Raw genomic sequence first — 20,880 nt, forward strand, 5'->3', positions numbered from 1 at the left:
AAATGAATAAAGCTTAAAATGTGAAATCCTTATACATTTGCTGAATTATAAGATCAGTTTCTGTTCCTGAAAGACATGTACTGGGTTTTATGAGTGGTAGGCAACCTGGCAAGATTATTTAGTAAATTTAGCCACAGTCTCCTTTGACCAGAGGCAGTTTTGGTTTTGCATTCTATAATGCAGCATTGATCATTAGTGTTTTTCCTTCCTCCTTACAGGTGGTCCGGACTGAGAAGAACAGTTTGAACAACCGCTTCTTGCCCTGGAATGAAATTGAGACAGAGGCTATCCTGTCTATTGATGATGATGCTCACCTCCGCCATGATGAAATCATGTTTGGGTTTCGGTGAGCAGCTACTTTTTAATCAAGAAACACTTTTGTTTGCAAGTGACAGAAAACCAACTCAAAGGTGGATTAGGCAGCAAAATGAATTTCTTGGCTGATAATAAGTACTCAGAGGTAGTAAGGGCTGACAGGACATAGCTGGATTTTGGGTCTTAGGTGATGTTGGAGAACTCCATTTCTCTTCATCTCTAGGTTTTGCTTTCCTCTTTGTTGCCTGTGATCTCCCATAGGCTCTCCCTTTGAGGGAGGGCAGGGAGATGGATTCTGTGATTGGCTAGATCAGGGTTATCTGCCTGGCCCTGGAGCTGAAACTATATCATCCTCCAGGCACAAACATGGACTGAGTGGAGGCAAGAGATAGTTCCCTAATGGAAATGTGAGGTTTTTGTGTTTGCAGGAATAGCTCCCAGTCAGGCAGAAGCAACATGTTGCTATGTGTTGGGTAATGGAATGGTGCCAGAATCCTGGGGCTTGAAAGATTTGGGGAAAGATGGGGTTAGGAGCAAAGATCCAAGAGGAAAAAGAGAGGGAGGAGGAGGTGGTTCTTATGATCAAAATGCGTGACATTTTTGAATCCATACTGTGTTCCAGAGACTAGCTGAGCACTTTGTGTGATTTTATCTCATTAATAACTTGACGATGTAAGTTGTACTCCTCTCCATATCACATAGGAGTAAACTGAGATCAAGGAGAGCAAAATCATGATGTTAGAAAGTAAATGGCAGAACTGGAATTCAAATGCAAGTTTGTCTGACTCCAGAATTTCCAGTCAATCACTAAACTATGTAGTTTTCTTGAATCTTAGTAGTTCTTACCGGGGTTTATATATCCCAGTTGAAGGATCATTACAGATAAGAGAATGGAGTACATCAGGGTTATTCAAAGTGTGTCATGGACTAGTATGCAGGCCCATGGGCAGTTTATTATGTGTCCACAGTGAAGTAAGTACAAAAATTGAGGGTAGGCCTTAGCAACTTTAAAGCAATTTGACATTTATTGTGACATCCAAGCTTGTGATCATTTTCTTGCAAATCATTTTTGGGTAATGTTTATTGAGTACAATTCATAAGTCATACAATTCACTCATTTAAGTGTAATCATTCAACAGTTTTTAGTATATTTACAGAGTTATGGAACCATCACTGTGATCTTTTTAGAAATCTTTTATTACCACTGAAAGAAACCCTGTACCCATTAGTGATCACTTCCCATTTTCCTCCACCTTCTCTAAGCCCTAGGCAATTATTAATCTATCTGTGCCTCTATAAATTTGCTTATTGTGGATATCGAAAATAAATGGTTCCATATAACATGTGCCATTTTGTAACCGGCTTCTTTCACTTAATAGATTTTAAAAGGTTCACCCATTTGGGGGCGCCTGGGTGGCTCAGTCGACTGGTTAAAGCATCCGACTTCAGCTCAGGTCATGATCTTGTGGTTCATGGGTTTGAGCCCCGTATCGGGCTTTGTGCTGACAGCCTGGAGTCTGCTTCAGATTTTGTGTCCCTCTCTCTCTGTCCCTCCCCCACTTATGTTCTGTCTGTGTGTCTCTCTCTCTCAAAAATAAACAAACATTAAAAAAAAAAGGTTCACCCATCTGAGCATGTGAGTGTATTGCCTTTTGTATATATGCATTTGGTTGGTCCATTTCTCTGTTGGTGGACATTTGGGTCATTTCTGCTTCTCGGTTATTGTGAATAATGCTCCTGTGAAAATTTATTTTATTTTATTTTTTTTCCTGTGAAAATTTATGTACAAGTGTTTGTATGAACATTTCCTTTCTCTTAGATATATACATTGGACTGGAACAGCTAAATCGTGTGGTAACTCCAACATTTTGAGGAACTGCTATATTTTTTTCCACAGAGGGTGCACCATTTTATATTGCCACCAGCAGTATATAAGTGTTCTAATTTCTCCATGTCTTTGATAATACTTGTTTTTCATTTTTTATTTATAGCCATTCTATTGTTTGTGATGAAGTAGTATTTCAGTATAATTTTGACTTGCATTTCCCTAATGACTAATGATGTTCAGTATCTTTTTATGTGCCTAATAACCGATTGTAGTGTGTTGGTAATTAGAACATTAGCACATTTAAAGAATAATTCATTAAGGGTAAGGCATACCAAAGCATGACCTATTATAATATGGCACATGAGTTAAACATATTTAGTGCAGCGCAGGTTGAGTATAAGGTTAAGGAACTGATTATGTCCTTTGTTTTTATATGTAAATCAGTAGCATTATTTATAGTCAATATTTTAAAATGCCTAACTTTCAAATATTCACTGAGGCCATACCGTCTAAAACTACTGATGCATTGCCCCAAGAATTTATTTAAGCCTTTATCTGAATTTATCTCATACCAGTGCTTCCGTATTGAGTTTTCCCCTTATTATTTAATAGCTAATTAACCATATTTTTATGATATATAATTAGCCTTATTTATTATTATTTAATATATAATTGACCATATCATGGTTGGCAGCCCTTAAAACAAATTAGATATGGTACCTTTTGATATCATGTATGTAGCAAATGAGATTCTGTCTTATTAAGGACTAATTGCATTATATTGACTTAAATTAGCCAAATAGATGATTAAAATACTCAGTTTCTGGGGCGCCTGGGTGGCTCAGTCGGTTGAGCGTCCGACTTCGGCTCAGGTCATGATCTCGCAGTTCGTGAGTTCGAGCCCTGCGTCGGGCTCTGTGCTGACAGCTCAGAGCCTGGAGCCTGCTTCGGATTCTGTGTATCCGTTTCTCTGCCCCTTTCCCGCTCATGCTCTGTCTCTCTCTGTCTCTCAGAAAATGAATAAATGTTAAAAAAAAATTAAAAAAAAATTCAGTTTCCTATTCTTTCTGCTGCTATTTCAGGACTAGTAGAAGTAATAGGCATTTGAAGAGATCAATATTTTTAGGAGTATTGGTAGAACATTTGGATATCCTGGTGGTATTTATTAGTAATTCTTACATTCTGTAAATGTCAAAGTATATAATAAAAACTTCTTGTAGCTTTTTGGGCTAGTAATTTGGATTCCTTCTTAGGAGATAAATTAGGACAGAGGTAAGACTTGGGTAGGAGATGCCAGAAGGCCACCTAGGAGGCTGTTACATTGTGATAGAAGTTGTGGTTTCTGGTGTATTGGACTAGATTAATTGCTTTCAAACTTAATAGGAGAGGAAGTCTTTTGGAATGAAATCTTTTTTGTGTTTTAGGAATTGAAACTCCATGTAAGTGATGAGAGAGTTTCTCAGGCAGTTTAAATCTCTGTTTGGGGGTGAGATGGAGTGGGGATATGGTGGTTTATTGCTTAGGAAACCAGAAGCACTTCTACAGCTTGTAGGGTTCTGTAGACGATAAGTACTTTCAGCTCTATGATTTTAGCCTGTGAAATTGGGGAACCAATTTTATTGTCCTACCTTACCTATAAATTTAGGGATTATATAAAAGTTTAGCCTGGAAACATACTGAATTCTGAATTTATTATTTCATGCATTTACGAATCTTTCATTTGTATAGTCCTATAGACCACTTCTTTTGATGGTACAGGTTTCGGCCTCAGCTGTGCTCAATTCAGGAATTAAGACTGTTGCACCTACTCCAAGCAATAGTCTCCTGTGGTTAAACCAGGGGGCTCCAAGTTTTTTTTTAATGGTGTACCCCCTCAGTAAAAGAACAGTTCTGTATGCAATACACGTAAATTATATACAAGTCCTACTGTACTAACATATTATGCTCATGTAAAACAAAACTTTTGAGAAAAAATAAAAATAAAAAATAGAAAATAGAACAGAAAAAAATAGAAAATAGCACATAAAAATATAACAACTTTTTTTGGAAATTAAGATTAAAAATAAATAGAAGTAGAAATTGATATTTCTTCCTACTTGTTAGCAGATTGCTGTTCATACCCCATTTTGGAGACTCTTGACTTCTAGTTAACTCCTTTCCATGTTATTCCAGCTTGTTCTTTCTGTAAAGGCTTAGAGAGGTGCTGGCTGCCAGAAGTTAGAAGAGCAGTAAGCAAGTGCTTATTAAGGAAACTACATGTGGCACTCTTTGCTTGTTTTTATCCTGTTTGGCCTGTGATTGATCTTGTTATTTAAAGAAAAACCTTTTAAAGGAAAAAAGAAGTAACAGCCCAAGGACCAGAGCCTGCAAGATAGAGACGGTAATTTTAAACTTTCTGGTTATCTTAGAGCTTCATACTCAGGTGTGTGCATATACTTGTGTTTTTCAAGGGTGTGGAGAGAAGCACGGGACCGCATTGTGGGTTTCCCTGGCCGTTACCATGCGTGGGACATCCCTCATCAGTCCTGGCTCTACAACTCCAACTACTCCTGTGAGCTGTCCATGGTGCTGACAGGTGCTGCCTTCTTTCACAAGGTAAGAAAAAGCTTGATAAGATTGGCATGAACTTGGTTAAGAGTTGAGCCTTTGGGTGGTAGTGAAATGCTGCCCTAAAGTTAGCCATCCTAATGTTTCTTATATGTTCATTTTTTTTCTTTTAATTTTTTTAAATGTTTATTCATTTTTGAGGGACAGAGTATGAGTGGGGGAGGGGCAGAGAGAGAGGGAGACACAGAATGCAAAGCAAGCTCCAGGCTCTGAGCTGTCAGCACAGAGTCCGATGTGGGGCTCGAATCCACAAAGTGTGAGATCATGACCTGAGCCGAAGACCGACACTTAACTGATTGAGCCACCCAGGTGCCCCTCTTATATGTTCCTTTTATGCTAGAAGTAAGTTATTTCTATTTTTAAAGATTGTTTTCAAGATGCTCAAAGCAACTCTGGAATAAAAAGTCAAGGTAGTAAGGTTGCCTGCACGATTGCATGTAGGCCATTAGGGAAATTAGTTTACCTTTCTGGGCATTGGCTCTCATCCTTAAAACTGAGAGCTTTGGGCTAAATATTGTTGTTTTACCATTTCCATCCTAGACATGGCCTGGCTGATTCTCTTCTGATTCAGGCTAACCCACACTATCAAACCCCACTATGAGCCTCTGTAGTGGTTGTGCAAGTTTTGTTTATTCCTTAGAGCTTTCACCATGGCATGCATCCCAGTTTTTAATGAATATCCAAAATGCATACCCCTGCAGTCATTACTTTTCTCCTGTATTGTTATTGCTAAATGTTTTTGCTCCTGACTCATCTTTCATCTGTATCTTGTCTATACTATGAAGTAGCCACTGGCCACACGTGGCTATTGAGTACTTGAAATGTGACTGGTCATTATTGAGATGAGCTGTAAGTATAAAGTGCACACCAGATTTTGAAAATTTGGCATGAAAGAAAGAATGTAAACTATCTCAATAATTTTTATATTGATTGTATGTTAAAATGCAATTATTTTGGATACACTGGGTTAAATAAAATATGTTCTAATTAATTTTACTGTTTCTTTTTTTAATTTAATTTTTTAAAAATTTACATCCAAGTTAGCATATAGTGCAACAACGATTTCAGGAGTAGATTCCTAAGTTACCCTTACCCATTTAGACCATCCCCCCTCCCACACCTACTCCAGTAACCCTCTGTTTGTTCTCCATATTTATGAGTCTCTTATGTTTTGTCCCCCTCCCTGTTTTTGTGTTATTTTTGTTTCCCTTCCCTTATGTTCATCTGTTTTGTCTCTTAAAGTCCTCATATGAGTGAAGTCATATGATTTTTGTCTTTCTCTGACTAATTTCACTTAGCATAATACTCTCTAGTTCCATCCATGTAGTTGCCAATGGCAAGATTTCATTCTTTTTGATTGCCGAGTAATACTCCATTGTATATATATACTACATTTTCTTTATCCATTCATCCATGGATGGACCTTTGGTCTCTTTCCATACTTTGGCTATTGTCGATAGTGCTGCTATAAACATTGGCGTGCATGTGTCCCTTCGAAACAGCACACCTGTATCCCTTGGATAAATCTAGTAGTGCAGTTGCTGGTTTGTAGGGTAGTTGTATTTTTAGTTTTTGAAGAAACCTCCATACTGTTTTCCAGAGTGGCAGTACCAGCTTGCATTCCCATACTGTTTCTTTTACTTTTTAAAAATGTGGCTACTAGAGATGTGACTCACATAATATATCTTAGATAGTGTTGCTCTATACCTTTCCTTCCAAGTACTTCCTCTGGGCTCTGAAGAATCCTTTTTCTTAGATAGCCAATTCCCTGCACCCCTCACTTCACAGAATACCTCTTCTGTCTCCTTGACCTGATTAATACCTGACTTTTCTCTGAGGATAGTGCTTCCCCTTTACCCTGTTCCTATATTTCTTCCTGGGACAGTGATTTAGTCTGCTCATTTCCCCAGATATGTACTTTGGAGCAGGGAAGGTACAGAGAATCATTTTTATTGCTTACCAATGACACTTCCAGACAATTCTCAGCTCTCATATAAAATCTCATTTGAGTCTCATTTGAGCATCTGTCTTGTTGCTTCCATCTAGGAACCTCCTAGTTATTTCTTCCTGGTCATCAAAGACATTGCCACGTGGCCCATCATCCTGATCTCCACTCCATGCCCTCTCTCATCCTGGGCAACTTGCACACTGTTTTCCCCATAAATGTTGAAGTGTCTTAGAGTTCTGGCTTCTGTATATAGTGCTCTTCTCACTTTGTGTTTTCCCTAGACATTCTCTCATATCTCAAGGTCTTGTGGATTAACATCTACAGGCTGGTGATTTCTGTGTCTATATTCCAGCCTTGGCTGTTGCCTGAATTCTGTACTCCTATACCTAATGATGTTTTCAGGACATCCCCTATATGTCCCTCTTCAAACTTCAAACTGACATCCCAAGTTTCTCCAATCTTTTGTCCCTCATGTATTTCATATTTCCTGTGGTGGCATCTTGTGACCCACCTCAAACAGAACCTTGAAAGCCATCTTACTAGGGACATTTTGAACTAGACTAAGAGATCATTAAACTTTCAGATTTTTTTTTTCTTTTTAAAACTTAATGTGTGAAGCTGATCTGCTTGTTCCATCTTTAACCCTTGTGCTTTTTTTTTTTTTTAATGTTTATTTATTTTTGAGACAGAGAGAGACAGAGCATGAAGGGGGGAGGGGCAGAGAGAGAAGGAGACACAGAATCGGAAGCAGGCTTCAGGCTCTGAGCCATCAGCCCAGAGCCCGACGTGGGGCTCGAACTCACGGACCGCAAGATCGTGACCTGAGCTGAAGTCGGGACGCTTAACCGACTGCGCCACCCAGGCGCCCCGTGCTTATTTTCCAAACATGGGTGGGCTTTGGTTGGATAGGAGTTGCAAGTAGGATTAGAAACTATCGGCTGAGAAACCATACTTAACTGGAGTCATTTATTTTCCTACTGGTCATCTGAGAAAGAGCCACCAATTTTAGCATTGCTACTCATACCTTAAGAATTTACTTGCCTTCTGAAAAGTCTGCCTGTTCTCAAATTCTGATTGCTCTTTAAAAGTTACAATAGCCATATCCCTTCACTTTTAAGTAATAAATAATTTACTTAATAAACCTTAGGGTTTTGGTTTTTTTTTTCTATTTGAAAATCTAGAGCAAAGGTTATAAAGTAGCAGCCCTCAAGCCTTCTGTGGCTAACAGAAATGTTTATTTAGTCCCCTAATGCCATCCCATGCACTGCCAGGTTTTAAACACCAGAGAAGTTTACACAAACATCTGGACTTCGGTGAACATGAAGATCAGGTCATACTTGGGTGTTCTTCCTGCCTGGCACCAATTGCCTGAAGCTGTGTAGTCACTGTCCCCTGCTGATGGGCTTGTATGCACTTATTTGCTCCACATCTCTTTATTTTTCTTACACCAGTTTCTTTAAAGTGTCACTTATTTATTTACCTTACTTGTTTGGTCCTTGAAAGCAATGAAGTTGGTCATCCCTGATTTGAGAAATCAAGTTTTCTGTTTATAAGTACCAATCAATAAAAAATTTTAAACCTGTACCTCATATATGTGTGTATTTATTTATATGCACTACTGTACTTATAGAAATTTTTATAATGTTGAGATAAAGATGAAATAAAGTTTCAAAATGATATTCTTACTGAATTTTTATATTTTAGTGAAAGCAAATGATTGAATATTCTTCTTCCTCCCTCTTTCCTTTCCTTTCCTTTCCTTTCCTTTCCTTTCCTTTCCTTTCCTTTCCTTTCCTTTCCTTTCCTTTCCTTTCCTTTTTTTGTTTTAATTCCAGTTAACATACAGTGTTATATTAGTTTCAGGTGTATTATTTTAAAACCTTAATTTGACACTGTCTTATGGCAAGTCAGAGATCTATTTCTTTTTTTTTTTTAATGTTTATTTTTGAGGGAGAGATACTGAGCGTGAGCTGGAGAGGGGCAGGGAGACAGACAGACAGACACACACACACAGAACTAGAAGCAGGCTCCAGGCTCTGAGCTGTCAGCACAGAGCCTGATGCGGGGCTTGAACCCACGATCTGTGAGATCATGACCTGAGCTGAAGTTGGCTGCTTAACCAACTGAGCCACTTGGGTACTCAGATCTATTTCTAAAGTAAGCATATTTTTGATAATTGGTTTTAGTCACTGTCCATGTAAGAAATGCCACATTGCTGGACTTATTAAGTCATGATATTCATCCACTAATTTGGCAGCATTTTGTTAAAATCCGCTTAGAATTTTCATCTTCTGAAATGCCTTTTTTTTTTTTTAAGGAAACTAATGAGAAAGTGTTACTTTTCTTAGAGTAGGTTCTAAATGCATTGAAACTTTTCATTTAAAATATTTTTAAACAGGCTACAAAGTTTTTATTTTTTTAAAATGTACAACATGAAAGCGTTTATGGCATCAATCATAATCACATAATGGTGGAAATACTTCTAAACATTTGTGTTCATAATGTCTTCTCCATATTTTTATTTTTTTATTTTTTCAATATATGAAGTTTATTGTCAAATTGGTTTCCATACAACACCCAGTGCTCATCCTAAAAGGTGCCCTCCTCAATACCCATCACCCACCCTCCCCTCCCTCCCACCCCCCCTCAACCCTCAGTTTGTTCTCAGTTTTTAAAAGAGTCTCTTATGCTTTGGCTCTCTTCCATTCTAACCTCTTTTTTTTTTTTTTTTTTTTTTTTTTTTTCCTTCCCCTGCCCCATGGGTTTCTGTTAAGTTTCTCAGGATCCACATAAGAGTGAAACCATATGGTATCTGTCTTTCTCTGTATGGCTTATTTCACTTAGCATAACACTCTCCAGTTCCATCCATGTTGCTACAAAGGGCCATATTTCATTCTTTCTCATTGCCACGTAGTACTCCATTGTGTATATAAACCACAATTTTTTTATCCATTCATCAGTTGATGGACATTTAGGCTCTTTCTATAATTTGGCTATTGTTGAGAGTGCTGCTATAAACATTGGGGTACAAGTGCCCCTATGCATCAGTACTCCTGTATCCCTTGGGTAAATTCCTAGCAGTGCTATTGCTGGGTCATAGGGTAGGTCTATTTTTAATTTTCTGAGGAACCTCCACACTGCTTTCCAGAGCGGCTGCACCAATTTGCATTCCCACCAACAGTGCAAGAGGGTTCTCGTTTCTCCACATCCTTGCCAGCATCTATAGTCTCCTGATTTGTTCATTTTGGCCACTCTGACTGGCGTGAGGTGATATCTGAGTGTGGTTTTGATTTGTATTTCCCTGATGAGGAGCGACGTTGAGCATCTTTTCACGTGCCTGTTGGCCATCTGGATGTCTTCTTTAGAGAAGTGTCTATTCATGTTTTCTGCCCATTTCTTCACTGGGTTATTTGTTTTTTGGGTGTGGAGTTTGGTGAGCTCTTTATAGATTTTGGATCCTAGCCCTTTGTCCGATATGTCATTTGTAAATATCTTTTCCCATTCCGTTGGTTGCCTTTTAGTTTTGTTGGTTGTTTCCTTTGCTGTGCAGAAGCTTTTTATCTTCATAAGGTCCCAGTAGTTCATTTTTGCTTTTAATTCCCTTGCCTTTGGGGATGTGTCAAGTAAGAAATTGCTATGGCTGAGGTCAGAGAGGTCTTTTCCTGCTTTCTCCTCTAGGGTTTTGATGGTTTCCTGTCTCACATTCAGGTCCTTTATCTATTTTGAGTTTATTTTTGTGAATGGTGTGAGAAAGTGGTCTAGTTTCAATCTTCTGCATGTTGCTATCCAGTTCTCCCAGCACCATTTGTTAAAGAGACTGTCTTTTTTCCATTGGATATTCTTTCCTGCTTTGTCAAAGATTAGTTGGCCATACATTTGTGGGTCTAGTTCTGGGGTTTCTATTTTATTCCATTGGTCTATGTGTCTGTTTTTGTGCCAATACCATCCTGTCTTGATGATTACAGCTTTGTAGTAGAGGCTAAAGTCTGGGATTGTGATGCCTCCTGCTTTGGTCTTCTTCTTCAAAATTACTTTGGCTATTCTCTTCTCCATATTTTTAAAAGAATGCAGTTCTTTCTTCTTGTTTTCATGTCACCTTCCCTTGTTGAGGATATGGATTATGTTCTCTACCTATGTTCTCATTTGCACACTAATGGCAGCCACTGTCCATTTAAAGGGTCGACAGGCACTTGGGTGGCTCAGTCAGTTAAGCATCCCACTCTTGATTTTGGCTCAGGTCAGGATCTTTTATTTTGTGAGATCAAGCCCTACTTCGGGCTCGGCATTAACATCAAAGAGCCTGCTTGGGATTCTCTCTCTCCCTGTCACTGTGCACCTCGCTTGCTCTCTCTTTCTCTCTCTCTCTCTCAAAATAAATAACACTTAAAAAAAAATAAAGAGTCGGCAAGTTTTAATCCTCTTTCTGTAAGAGAAAAATGTATAATTCATCTTTTAAGTTCACTTAAGTACTTTGCCGTAAGATAACCAGCAAACCACTATGTGGTACAAAAATTTTATTATCATTATTTCACTACATAGATTCTAACTATTTAAGGTAATAAAATATATAAATCCGTTTTATTGGGCACCTTACCTATTCATTCATCATTAGCACATTGCAACACATCATAATTAATAATTGCCTTGTTTTATAGCATTTGTCCTTTTCTGTGGTATAAGTATTCTTGCTGCGACTGATTTCAAGCTATAGACATGAGTCACTGAACTTGAAGTTAGGAAGGGATGGGCAGTTCTGCACCATTATATAGTATTTTCACCATCCAGATATGGTAGATATAAACAACCTCAAGATAACAGTAAAATGTAATAAATAATAGTAAGCTAATTAAGTGATGTGCTTTAGGTATTTATTGGTTTTAATATAACTTATTTAATTTTAAGTTTATGTGATTATATTTTTAATAATGGCTATTTTTCATAACACGCTCACAGAATTCCTAAACAGTCTCAAAATTCTTGGTTAGCAATTGACATTCATTAGCAGGTGTGAGCCAGCTTTCGCACACCATTTTGTGGGCCTTTCAGGACAATTTTCAGAATGTAGACTTCGGGGCGCCTGGGTAGTTCATTCTGTTAAGCATCTGACTTCAGCTCGGGTCATGATCTTGTGGTTCGTGGGTTTGAGCCCCGTGTCAGGCTCTGTGCTGACAGCTCGGAGCCTGGAGCCTGCTTCAGATTCTGTGTCTCCCTCTCTCTCTGCCCTTCCCCTGCTCTCACTCTGTCACTCTCTCTCAAAAATAAAATAAAACATTAAAAAAAAAAGAAAGAAAGTAGGTTTTTACTCTGAGTGAAATGAAAAGCTGTTGAAGGGTTTTGGACTGGCATGTTAAGTTGGACTTGTGTTTGAACATGATCACCCTGCTGTGCATAGAACGGACTGTAGGGAAGAAAATATGACAGCAGGGAAACTGTTTAGGGACAGTATGAATAATCCAGGCAAGAGATGATGGTGGCTTGGAGCAGGGAGTAGCCTATGGCAATGGTTGAGAAATAATCAGATTCTAGAATCCATATGTAGAGGAACTGAGGGATTGGATGTTTTATGGCTCAATAACCAGGCTTTCCCCCTCACTTATCCCTTATTGTCATTGTCACAGAATGTTCAACTGAGCCACTGTCTGACCTAATTTGAAAAAATCTTTATATTGTTGTAAAATGAACTTTTGATCCTCAAAGGGGGGTGATAATGGCGATTTGGACGGGAAAATTATTTATTATTGCAGAAGATCTGCCTTGTAGGATGTTTAGCATCCTTGGCCACAACCCCCTAAATAAATGCCAGTAGCGATTCCACTAATGATTGTCACACCCAGCCCTCCCACCCCCACTACACTTCCTAACAGCTCCTAGATCCATGTATGTTTTTGCTGAAAGCCAAAGAACTGTGGCCTCTAACAGAGTATGTGATTCTTTTTCTACCCCTGACAGTATTATGCCTACCTGTATTCTTACGTGATGCCCCAGGCCATCCGAGATATGGTGGATGAATACATCAACTGTGAGGACATTGCCATGAACTTCCTTGTCTCCCACATCACTCGGAAACCCCCCATCAAGGTGAGGGTGCCAGTACTTCTGGAACTGGGGGTGCATGTATACTTCAGTCACTTATTTTGCGGTAGTGCAATAGGTAATGAACCGTACCTCAGAGTCCTCATCTGCAGTTGTTGCAGAGTTAAGTGAGTTGTTCATACAGGGGCTCTCTGCCGCTAAGGCATAAATGGACAGAACTTGGAGGGTTTGGAACTTGGATGGGGAAAATGTTACATCTTTAATTTTCACTAATCTCTAACTGGAGTTAGCATTTCCATCAGTTATCAAACATGCTACAGTTCCTAAGAGTATTTACAGTAACTGATTTGTCACCAATAGAACTGACAGATATTTTCATATCACATTACATTTGTTGCTGCATCTTGAAGTATTATTTATGTTCACCATTGCTTTGAAATTATGGTAGTTACTAACTTTTCCATAGATCCATGGCATAAAAAATGTAAGGTTTCTGTGTTAACATACGTAAAGCTCTAAGAATAGTTCCTGGCACATAAGTAGTGCTATGAAAGGCATTTACTCAAAAACAAATCATCAGTACCTTCTGGATTCTAGAAATTTGAATTCTGTTTTTGTCTTTGAGTTAGTGAATAGATTTGACCAGAATATAATAACTTAATACTCTGTGCACAGAGAGACTGGTTACATAACCTTTTATGTCATCATCGCAGGTTCAGACAAGTGAAAGCTCTTCTGGTAGGGATGAGGGTCGGCCTCGTAAGGACCTTGCAGCAGTTAATATTTGAGAACCTGTTTGTCAGTTCAAACTAATAGTATTTATAACTATTCTGTCAGTATTTGTGTTATGGATTCACACCTGCTGTCCTTGAGGTTAAAAATTAAAAAGCTGATTAAGATCCTGTTGTCTTTATTGTTAAAAAGGCATATTATTTAATTTTATAAAATAAGTTTACCTTCACGTATTAATTAATAATAATTGGGCGGATATTTCATTCCTCTTATATTTTGAAGGTAAGTTGTAGACGAAGTAACCACCAGCATATGCTAATGATACTCCAGTCATATCTGTAGTGGTAGCAGAGTGGTAAACAGAGGACCTTGGGTCCATGCAACAAAGCATAAAAGGAAAGAAAGAAAAGCAATCGGAGGCCTTATGCATTCATTTATGCCTAATCAAACCTTTTCCCAAGTATGGCTCAGCATTATAACTTAACTCCGGATTACTCCATAGTTTTTTCCTATTCCTGGGCCTTCTGCTAAAGCCTCACAAGAAAATAATTAGCAAAACAATGCACCAAAAATTTTTTTTAAACTGTGAATAATAGTCATTACAATTACTTATATAAAAGTATAGTATGTTTCCCAGGTGCAGTGATAGATACTAATTAAATATTAAATGAAAATCTTTGTTTTCATTTTATGTGATGTTAGATAAAAAGCAAACTTCCTTATAAACGTTAAGCTAAAGAGACAGGGTTCTCAGAAATTAATGATTGGTGCAATTTTCTTTTCTTTCTTCATCCTTTCTTATGTGACCAGGGACTAAACTTCATCCAAGATGTATGCTTCTATTTATACTTCCCTAGTAGATCAGAAGACATTATCCATGAAAATTTAAAGTATCTGAGTGATTAGGTACCTAATAATATCATCAGTCACCTGAAGCACTCACAGACATGATGAATTTTTCATCCTTATTAAAGCGTGTTTGTCTACCATATTAGGCCAGTGTTTCATGAGCCAAACCATCTCTTCAGTGTAGAGAGTTAGACACAAATAATTTGCACTTGGTATACATGATCCTTACCAAGTAAAAACTTGAAAAATAAGTATTCTCTGTGAATTTTCACAGTTCTGTGAGAATATAAGAAGAGTTCAAGATTAGGATGACTTTTTTAAGTCAAAAGTCAATAAATTAAGAATGTCTTCAAATTCTTAAATTAATTCCTTCAAATTCTGAGTCCAGTGATTTACTTAATAGTATAGAACCAGTTTGAGCTAAATATTTCAATTAATTTACCTAATTTTTTTTAAAAAATTTTTTAATGTTTATTTATTTTTGAAACAGAGAGAGACAGAGCATGAAGAGGGGAGGGTCAGAGAGAGGGAGACACAGAATCTGAAACAGGCTCCAGGCTCTGAGCTGTCAGCACAGAGCCCGATGTGGGGCTCGAACTCACGGACCGCGAGATCATGACCTGAGCCTAAGTCGGCTGCTTAATCGACTAAGCCACCCAGGCGCCCCTAATTTACCTAATTTTAATAGTATTAGGTATATGTGCTATTTTATGTTCTAAAATAGTAATTCTTTTTTTCCCTTTAACTACTTCAAATTTTCACTATCAAACTATATTCTCTCCCTTGTTATGATTAAGCAGGTATGACTGTTTTATACGATTAGCAGTGTTCTTTGAAAAATGTTAATATTGTAGGTGCTCCTGGGTGGCTCAGTCATTTGAGCATCCGACTCTTGATTTTGACTCAGGTCATGAACTCAGGGTCATGGGATCCAGCTTCTCGTCAGGCTCTGTGCTGACTGTGACGCCTGCTTGAGATTCTCATTCTCTCTCTCTCTCTCCCTCTCCCTCTCCCTCTCCCTCTCTCCCCCTCTCACCCCTTCCCTCCGCCCCTCTTCCCTGCTTGTGCTCTCTCCCCCACCCCCACGAAAAGTATAATAAATACTAATAAAATGTTAATATTTTAACAATATTGACTAAATAAAGAAAAAGGAATTAGTTTCATATTATTGCTTTGAAAAATGTACTGTTTTCATTCAAGGAGGAGAAGATCTAGAATGTAAATAAGCTTCATTCAGAATAAAGGGCTTAAGGGGCACCTGGGTGGTTCAGTTGGTTAAGCATCTGACTTCAGCTCAGGTCACGATCTCACAGTTCATGAGTTCAAGCCCCATGTGGGTCTCTGCACTGACAGCAGGAACCTACTTGGGATTCTCTGTCTCCCTCTCTCTCTGCTCCACTTACACACACACGCACTCTCTCTCAAAAATAAATAAATAAACATTAAAAAAAAATAAAGGATTTAAAAGCCCAGCAGGAATTAAAAAGGAAGTAGAGAGTGATAAGGAAGTAGAGGTAGAAAGCATAAGTACGTATCTTAATTCTCTAGTAATAAAAGAGTCTCACCATCTGTTGAAGGGCTTTCCTTTCTGTTACTATGCCTGACACTAATACTTCTCTTGGACTGAATGTTCCCACATAAAATATAATCTATAGTATTGGTTAAGTGTTAAAAGTTCAAACTTCATTTTATACTACAGCTGTTGCTTCATGTTTCTAAATTCCTTTGTTTTGTTACATAATACAGTGTTTTATAATATATAAATACATATCCCAAAATGTATAGAAATGTATTTTATAAATGTACCGGGGTTGCTGTCTCAAATTTATTTTTACTGGTGGGGCACATAATTAGAAACCACTGCTTTAAGTGAGAACAGCATAAAATATCTTTTTGTGTCAAATGGGATCATTTGCAGGGTTAGGGGCTTCTCTGTGGTTAGATGGTGTCTGGGATGAGGAGGAAGATTTTCAGGTATAGGGAGAACAGACTAGAATACTGGATATAGATGCTGTTTGATAATATCCTTCTCTTGACGAATCCTTTTTTTTTTTTTTTTTTAATGTTTATTTTTGAGAGACAGAGAGAGAGACAGAGAGAGAGAGGGAGGGAGGGAGGAAGGGAGGGAGAATGAGTGGGGGAGGGGCAGAGAGAGAGGGAGACAGAATCCGAAGCAGGCTCCAGGCTCTGAGATACCAGCACAGAGGCTAACAAGGGGCTTGATCTCATGAACCATGAGATCATGGCCTGAACTGAAGTCAGACACTTAAGCAACCCAGGCGCCCCTTTTGATGAATTCTTGATGCCCATCTCCTGTTTCAGTGAGGATGGTGGAAAAAGTGGTAACTCACTACTTCCTGTACACAACAAGGATCCTGTGAGAACTGGGAAGTGGGGGGGCCTGGTGGGCTCCTTTACAGGGACCAAGGGACCACCTCTGTAGAAGTCCTGACCCCCTCAGACTTTTGGCTGTGTGGTGAGCAGCACCTCGGAGCACTGACCACTGCTCACCCGGTTCAACTATGGAGACTTGTGCGCTGACAGCTATGATTGGCTATATGTGATGTTTACTTGTTAGCTAAAAATTATGGGATGGGTCATTTAAGCTTAATTTCTTCCCTCAATTTATATTAGTAATAATAATTTTTAAATTATTTGTTAAAATATCTGTTCATAAATAAAAATTACTCAAGCCTTTTGGCATTTTTTTTTTTTTCGTTCTCTGTGGTGGTAGCCTTTTTATTTTTATTTTTTTTTAAATATGTACTTTTTTGTAGTCTGCTTTTTAAAAAGTTCACAGTAAATTTTCTGGTTCTGGCAGTATTGTGGACTAGGTAACCTAAAAATAACATGTTTTTAGTGTTTATGTAACAGACTTTTCTTTCACTGTATAGTTGGGCTTATTATAAGACAGGAAGGGGGAACTAAAAATGAGAGTGGCAAGCATGTAAGGTGTCACTGGAACTCCCTTGGCTGGGATGCTGTTAATTTCATCCTTCCAGAGGCTTGTGTTTTATCACTCACGTGAAAAGGAGTGAAGAACCGTTGGGCCTGTCAAAGGCAGAGAATCAGATACATCTGTACATATATGAATAAAGTGCTTATTATATATATATATATATACACACACACACACACACACACACACATATATATATATATGGAACGCTTGCTATTTACTACTGGTTTACAATATGTGAATGAAATGTTTTTAAAAAGGGAAGAATATAACAAACATCCGTACCCAGCAGTTTTGCCAAATATTGACATTTTGCCCTATTTGTGTCAGATTATATATTTTTCTTCCTTTTTTAAAAAAGAAACAAATGGAGTAGATCCGTGTATCACCCTGTTCATTCCTCTTCTGCTGGGTCATGGCTACATGTACCTTCGGTTATACTTGATTATGCCAAACTATCTTCAAAACAGATGTACCAATGGATATTCTCACCCACACTGTATAATAGTTGCAGTTCCTACACATCTTTATTAACATTTGGTACTGTTAAACTTTCATTTTTGCCTACTTGATAGGTATAAAGTGTATCCCATTGTCTTAATTTACACTTGCCTGATTATTAGAGAGGTTGAGCATTTTTCTCCTTGTTCCTTAGTCATTCTCCCATACCACCCGCCCTGGAGGCAGGGCAGGGCGAAGAGAGGCCCGGCTCCCACAGGCAGGGGTGGGCGGGAGCAGCTCTTAGCAGGCCTGAGAGTTCAGCCAGGGAATGGTAGTGAGTCAGGGTCTTTTTTTTCTGTTGCAGGATCAGCTTTGCCTTTTTTGAACTTTATATAAATGGAGTCATACAATATCTCCTCTCCATGTCTCTCAGTCTTGCTTTCGTATTTTTTAAAGCTTTTAGTTGATATTTTCTATTTATAATAATTTTATTATACTTTTCATCACTGACCTCTTCACACCCATCCATTGATTGAATTCAGTATGCTTTTCATTCCTATTCTCTTTGGTTCTTTTTCATAGTCTCTAGGACTGTTTTGATAATCCCTTTTTTCTTTATCAAACCTTAAGTAATCTTGCAAAATTTCCTTGCACGAATACACATTTATTGTCCTAGTAACCATCTGATAATCCTGCATTTTTGCAGGGTTTTGGGTTTTGTGATTTTACAGGGTTTTGGAGTCTAATTCTGTTGTTTGTTTCTGCAGATTTTCCCTCATGTGGCTCATTCCCTTTTCTTGTGTGTGACTTTTGATTGTGAAATCCTATTCTTTGAGATTTTACTTACGGCATTTGTAGGAAGGAGGGGTGCATTTATACCAGAGAGGATTTGCTTCTTCCATGCACCTGGGGTCAATACCTTGAGACCTGTTGAAGCTAAATTAGCATCTTGGGGCTTTTCAGGACACACAGGTAACATAACTCAGGTGTGTGAGGGCTAGCATGTGGTTGGTTATACATTCTCACAGGTGATGTTTCCTCTTCCACTTAGAGCTAAGACTGGGAAGAAAACAGCTTTCTGTGGAGCTGCCTCCAACCCATGCAGCCTTCCACTGGGTCCTGGTGTGTAAAAAAGTCTCCAGTAAGGTTTTGTAGCTCTTGCCTCCCCAGCCCGTTAAAATCCAAAGCTCCTGGCTATCTCATTGGATTCAGACTTTTTCATTATTTTGGCCTCTGAGGATTTCACTTCTTTCCTGACATTTCATCTCCTTTCTTTCATTATGAGCTTGGCCATACATTTAAAGAGATGGTGTATATAGTTCATACTGAATTTTCAGGTACTCTGTGCTGAGGGTGTTCTTATGTCATTTGGTCTGCCACATTGCTGATCTTGAAGCTGTTAAATTATTTATTATGCTTTTCTAATTTCTTGAAATTTCCCGGGCATCATCGTAACTACTGCTGTATAACCACTTTTCCATGCCTTTATAATTTTCCTAAACCTCTTTTTTTGTAAACATTTTTTTAATGTTTATTTTTGAGAGAGAGAGATAAAGTGGGAGCGGGCGAGGGGCAGAGAGAGAGGGAGACACAGAATCTGAAGCAGACTCCAGGCTCTGAGCTGTCAGCACAGAGCCTGTTGCCGGGCTCGAACTCATGTGTGCTGGGAGATCATGACCTGAGCCGAAGTCTGACTTAACTGACTGAGCCACCCAGGTGTCCCCCTAAGCCTCTTTTTAATGGATGTGTAGTATTTTATAATTATTTAAATAGTCCTCTTTTGATGGGTACTTTTCTATTATCTTGCTATTGCAAAACATTGATGAAATGAACCATCTCATACCTACGTCTTGCTGTGCAACCAAGATAAATACTAGAGGTGGAGTTACTGAGACAAGTAATACTAAACATTATAAGGCTTTTGGTCTCTACAGTTCAGGTTATTTGGAAAGAGCACCCTTTTCAATGATATAGATACATATGTGACAGAAAGAAAGCCTGGGCTGTGGCTCCTGACGTGCTCTGTGGGTGAATGTGGCCACCCAGGGTCACTGTCTTCCCTGGGAAATTGGAAGCATCGGATTGGTTAAGCTGCAGGATTTCTGTTGTACTAGCACCTGCGATTCTCACTCTGTTTGCTCTTTCTTCCCTATTCCCAGGTGACCTCTCGGTGGACTTTCCGATGCCCAGGATGCCCTCAGGCCCTGTCACACGATGATTCCCACTTTCATGAGCGGCACAAATGTATCAACTTTTTTGTCAAGGTGTATGGCTATATGCCCCTGCTGTACACTCAATTCAGGGTGGACTCTGTGCTCTTCAAAACCCGCCTGCCCCACGACAAGACCAAGTGCTTCAAGTTCATCTAGGGGCATTGCAAGTTTTAGGGAGAGGATGAGCAGAGAGGGGGAGATGGCTCCTAAGGTTCCTAGACATTGAAGGACCTCAGGGACATCCGCTGGGTGGGTGGCCCACGCCCTCTGCTGGGAGAGGTGGCAGGAAGAATGGAAAGGAAATAGCCTTCTTTCTCTTAAAGTCGGCCACACTGGGCCTGGAACCCTGGTCCAAGGACACCGGGGTTCCCTATACAGGGCACTGACTGATAGCTTACACTGAGGACCATGGGGACTCCGGAGAGTCACTCACGCAGTTCATAAGCCCAGGACAGCTGGTTTGTGATTTTTAAATTCAGTAACAGCTATTATTATTATTTAAAAGGAAAAAGTTTCAGATTTGCCATTCAAGGCTTATTTATATATATGTGTGTGTATATATACATATATATGTGTGTATATATGTATATAGATGCACACACACACTCTCACATACATATACATATATATATATATATTTGGGTGGGGGGGGGAGTTTGAAATTTCTGCCTGTTTCACAAAGTGAGGGACCCATCAGGTCTTCTGATGTTCTGTATGTTGGTGGAGACGGATCCTGGCCTCATGGTATCTAGCTCATCCTTAAGGATCATCTCCACACTCCCCAGGGCATCATTGTGCAGAAACAAAAAGGCCAGGCTTGGCCCTCCTGTGGGGCCTGGACGAGATAAGCCGTGTCGGTTTGTTCCTTCCCCCATCTGTTGCCACCCGGCGATCTGGAACTCGCGTCTTCCTGTTGCTTGAGTCCGTGGGGAGGACCTGCACCTCTGGGAACAGC

At 39.0% G+C, this 20,880-nt stretch overlaps 1 protein-coding gene across 1 annotated transcript in view; it reads left to right on the forward strand.

Annotated features, from left to right (window-relative positions):
• Positions 1 to 20,441, forward strand: part of EXTL3 (exostosin like glycosyltransferase 3) — a 74,113-nt gene extending 53,672 nt beyond the window's left edge. The window contains exons 4-7 of the mRNA XM_042934958.1: positions 219 to 346; positions 4,594 to 4,738; positions 12,648 to 12,776; positions 19,872 to 20,441. Of these exons, the coding sequence (XP_042790892.1) occupies positions 219 to 346; positions 4,594 to 4,738; positions 12,648 to 12,776; positions 19,872 to 20,081 (612 nt within the window). The 3' untranslated portion in view covers positions 20,082 to 20,441. The remainder of the gene's footprint in view (positions 1 to 218; positions 347 to 4,593; positions 4,739 to 12,647; positions 12,777 to 19,871) is intronic.
• The last annotated feature ends 439 nt before the right edge of the window (positions 20,442 to 20,880 follow it).

This window comes from Panthera leo, chromosome B1 (genome assembly GCF_018350215.1).
Source record: "Panthera leo isolate Ple1 chromosome B1, P.leo_Ple1_pat1.1, whole genome shotgun sequence".
Taxonomy (NCBI): Eukaryota; Metazoa; Chordata; class Mammalia; order Carnivora; family Felidae; genus Panthera; species Panthera leo.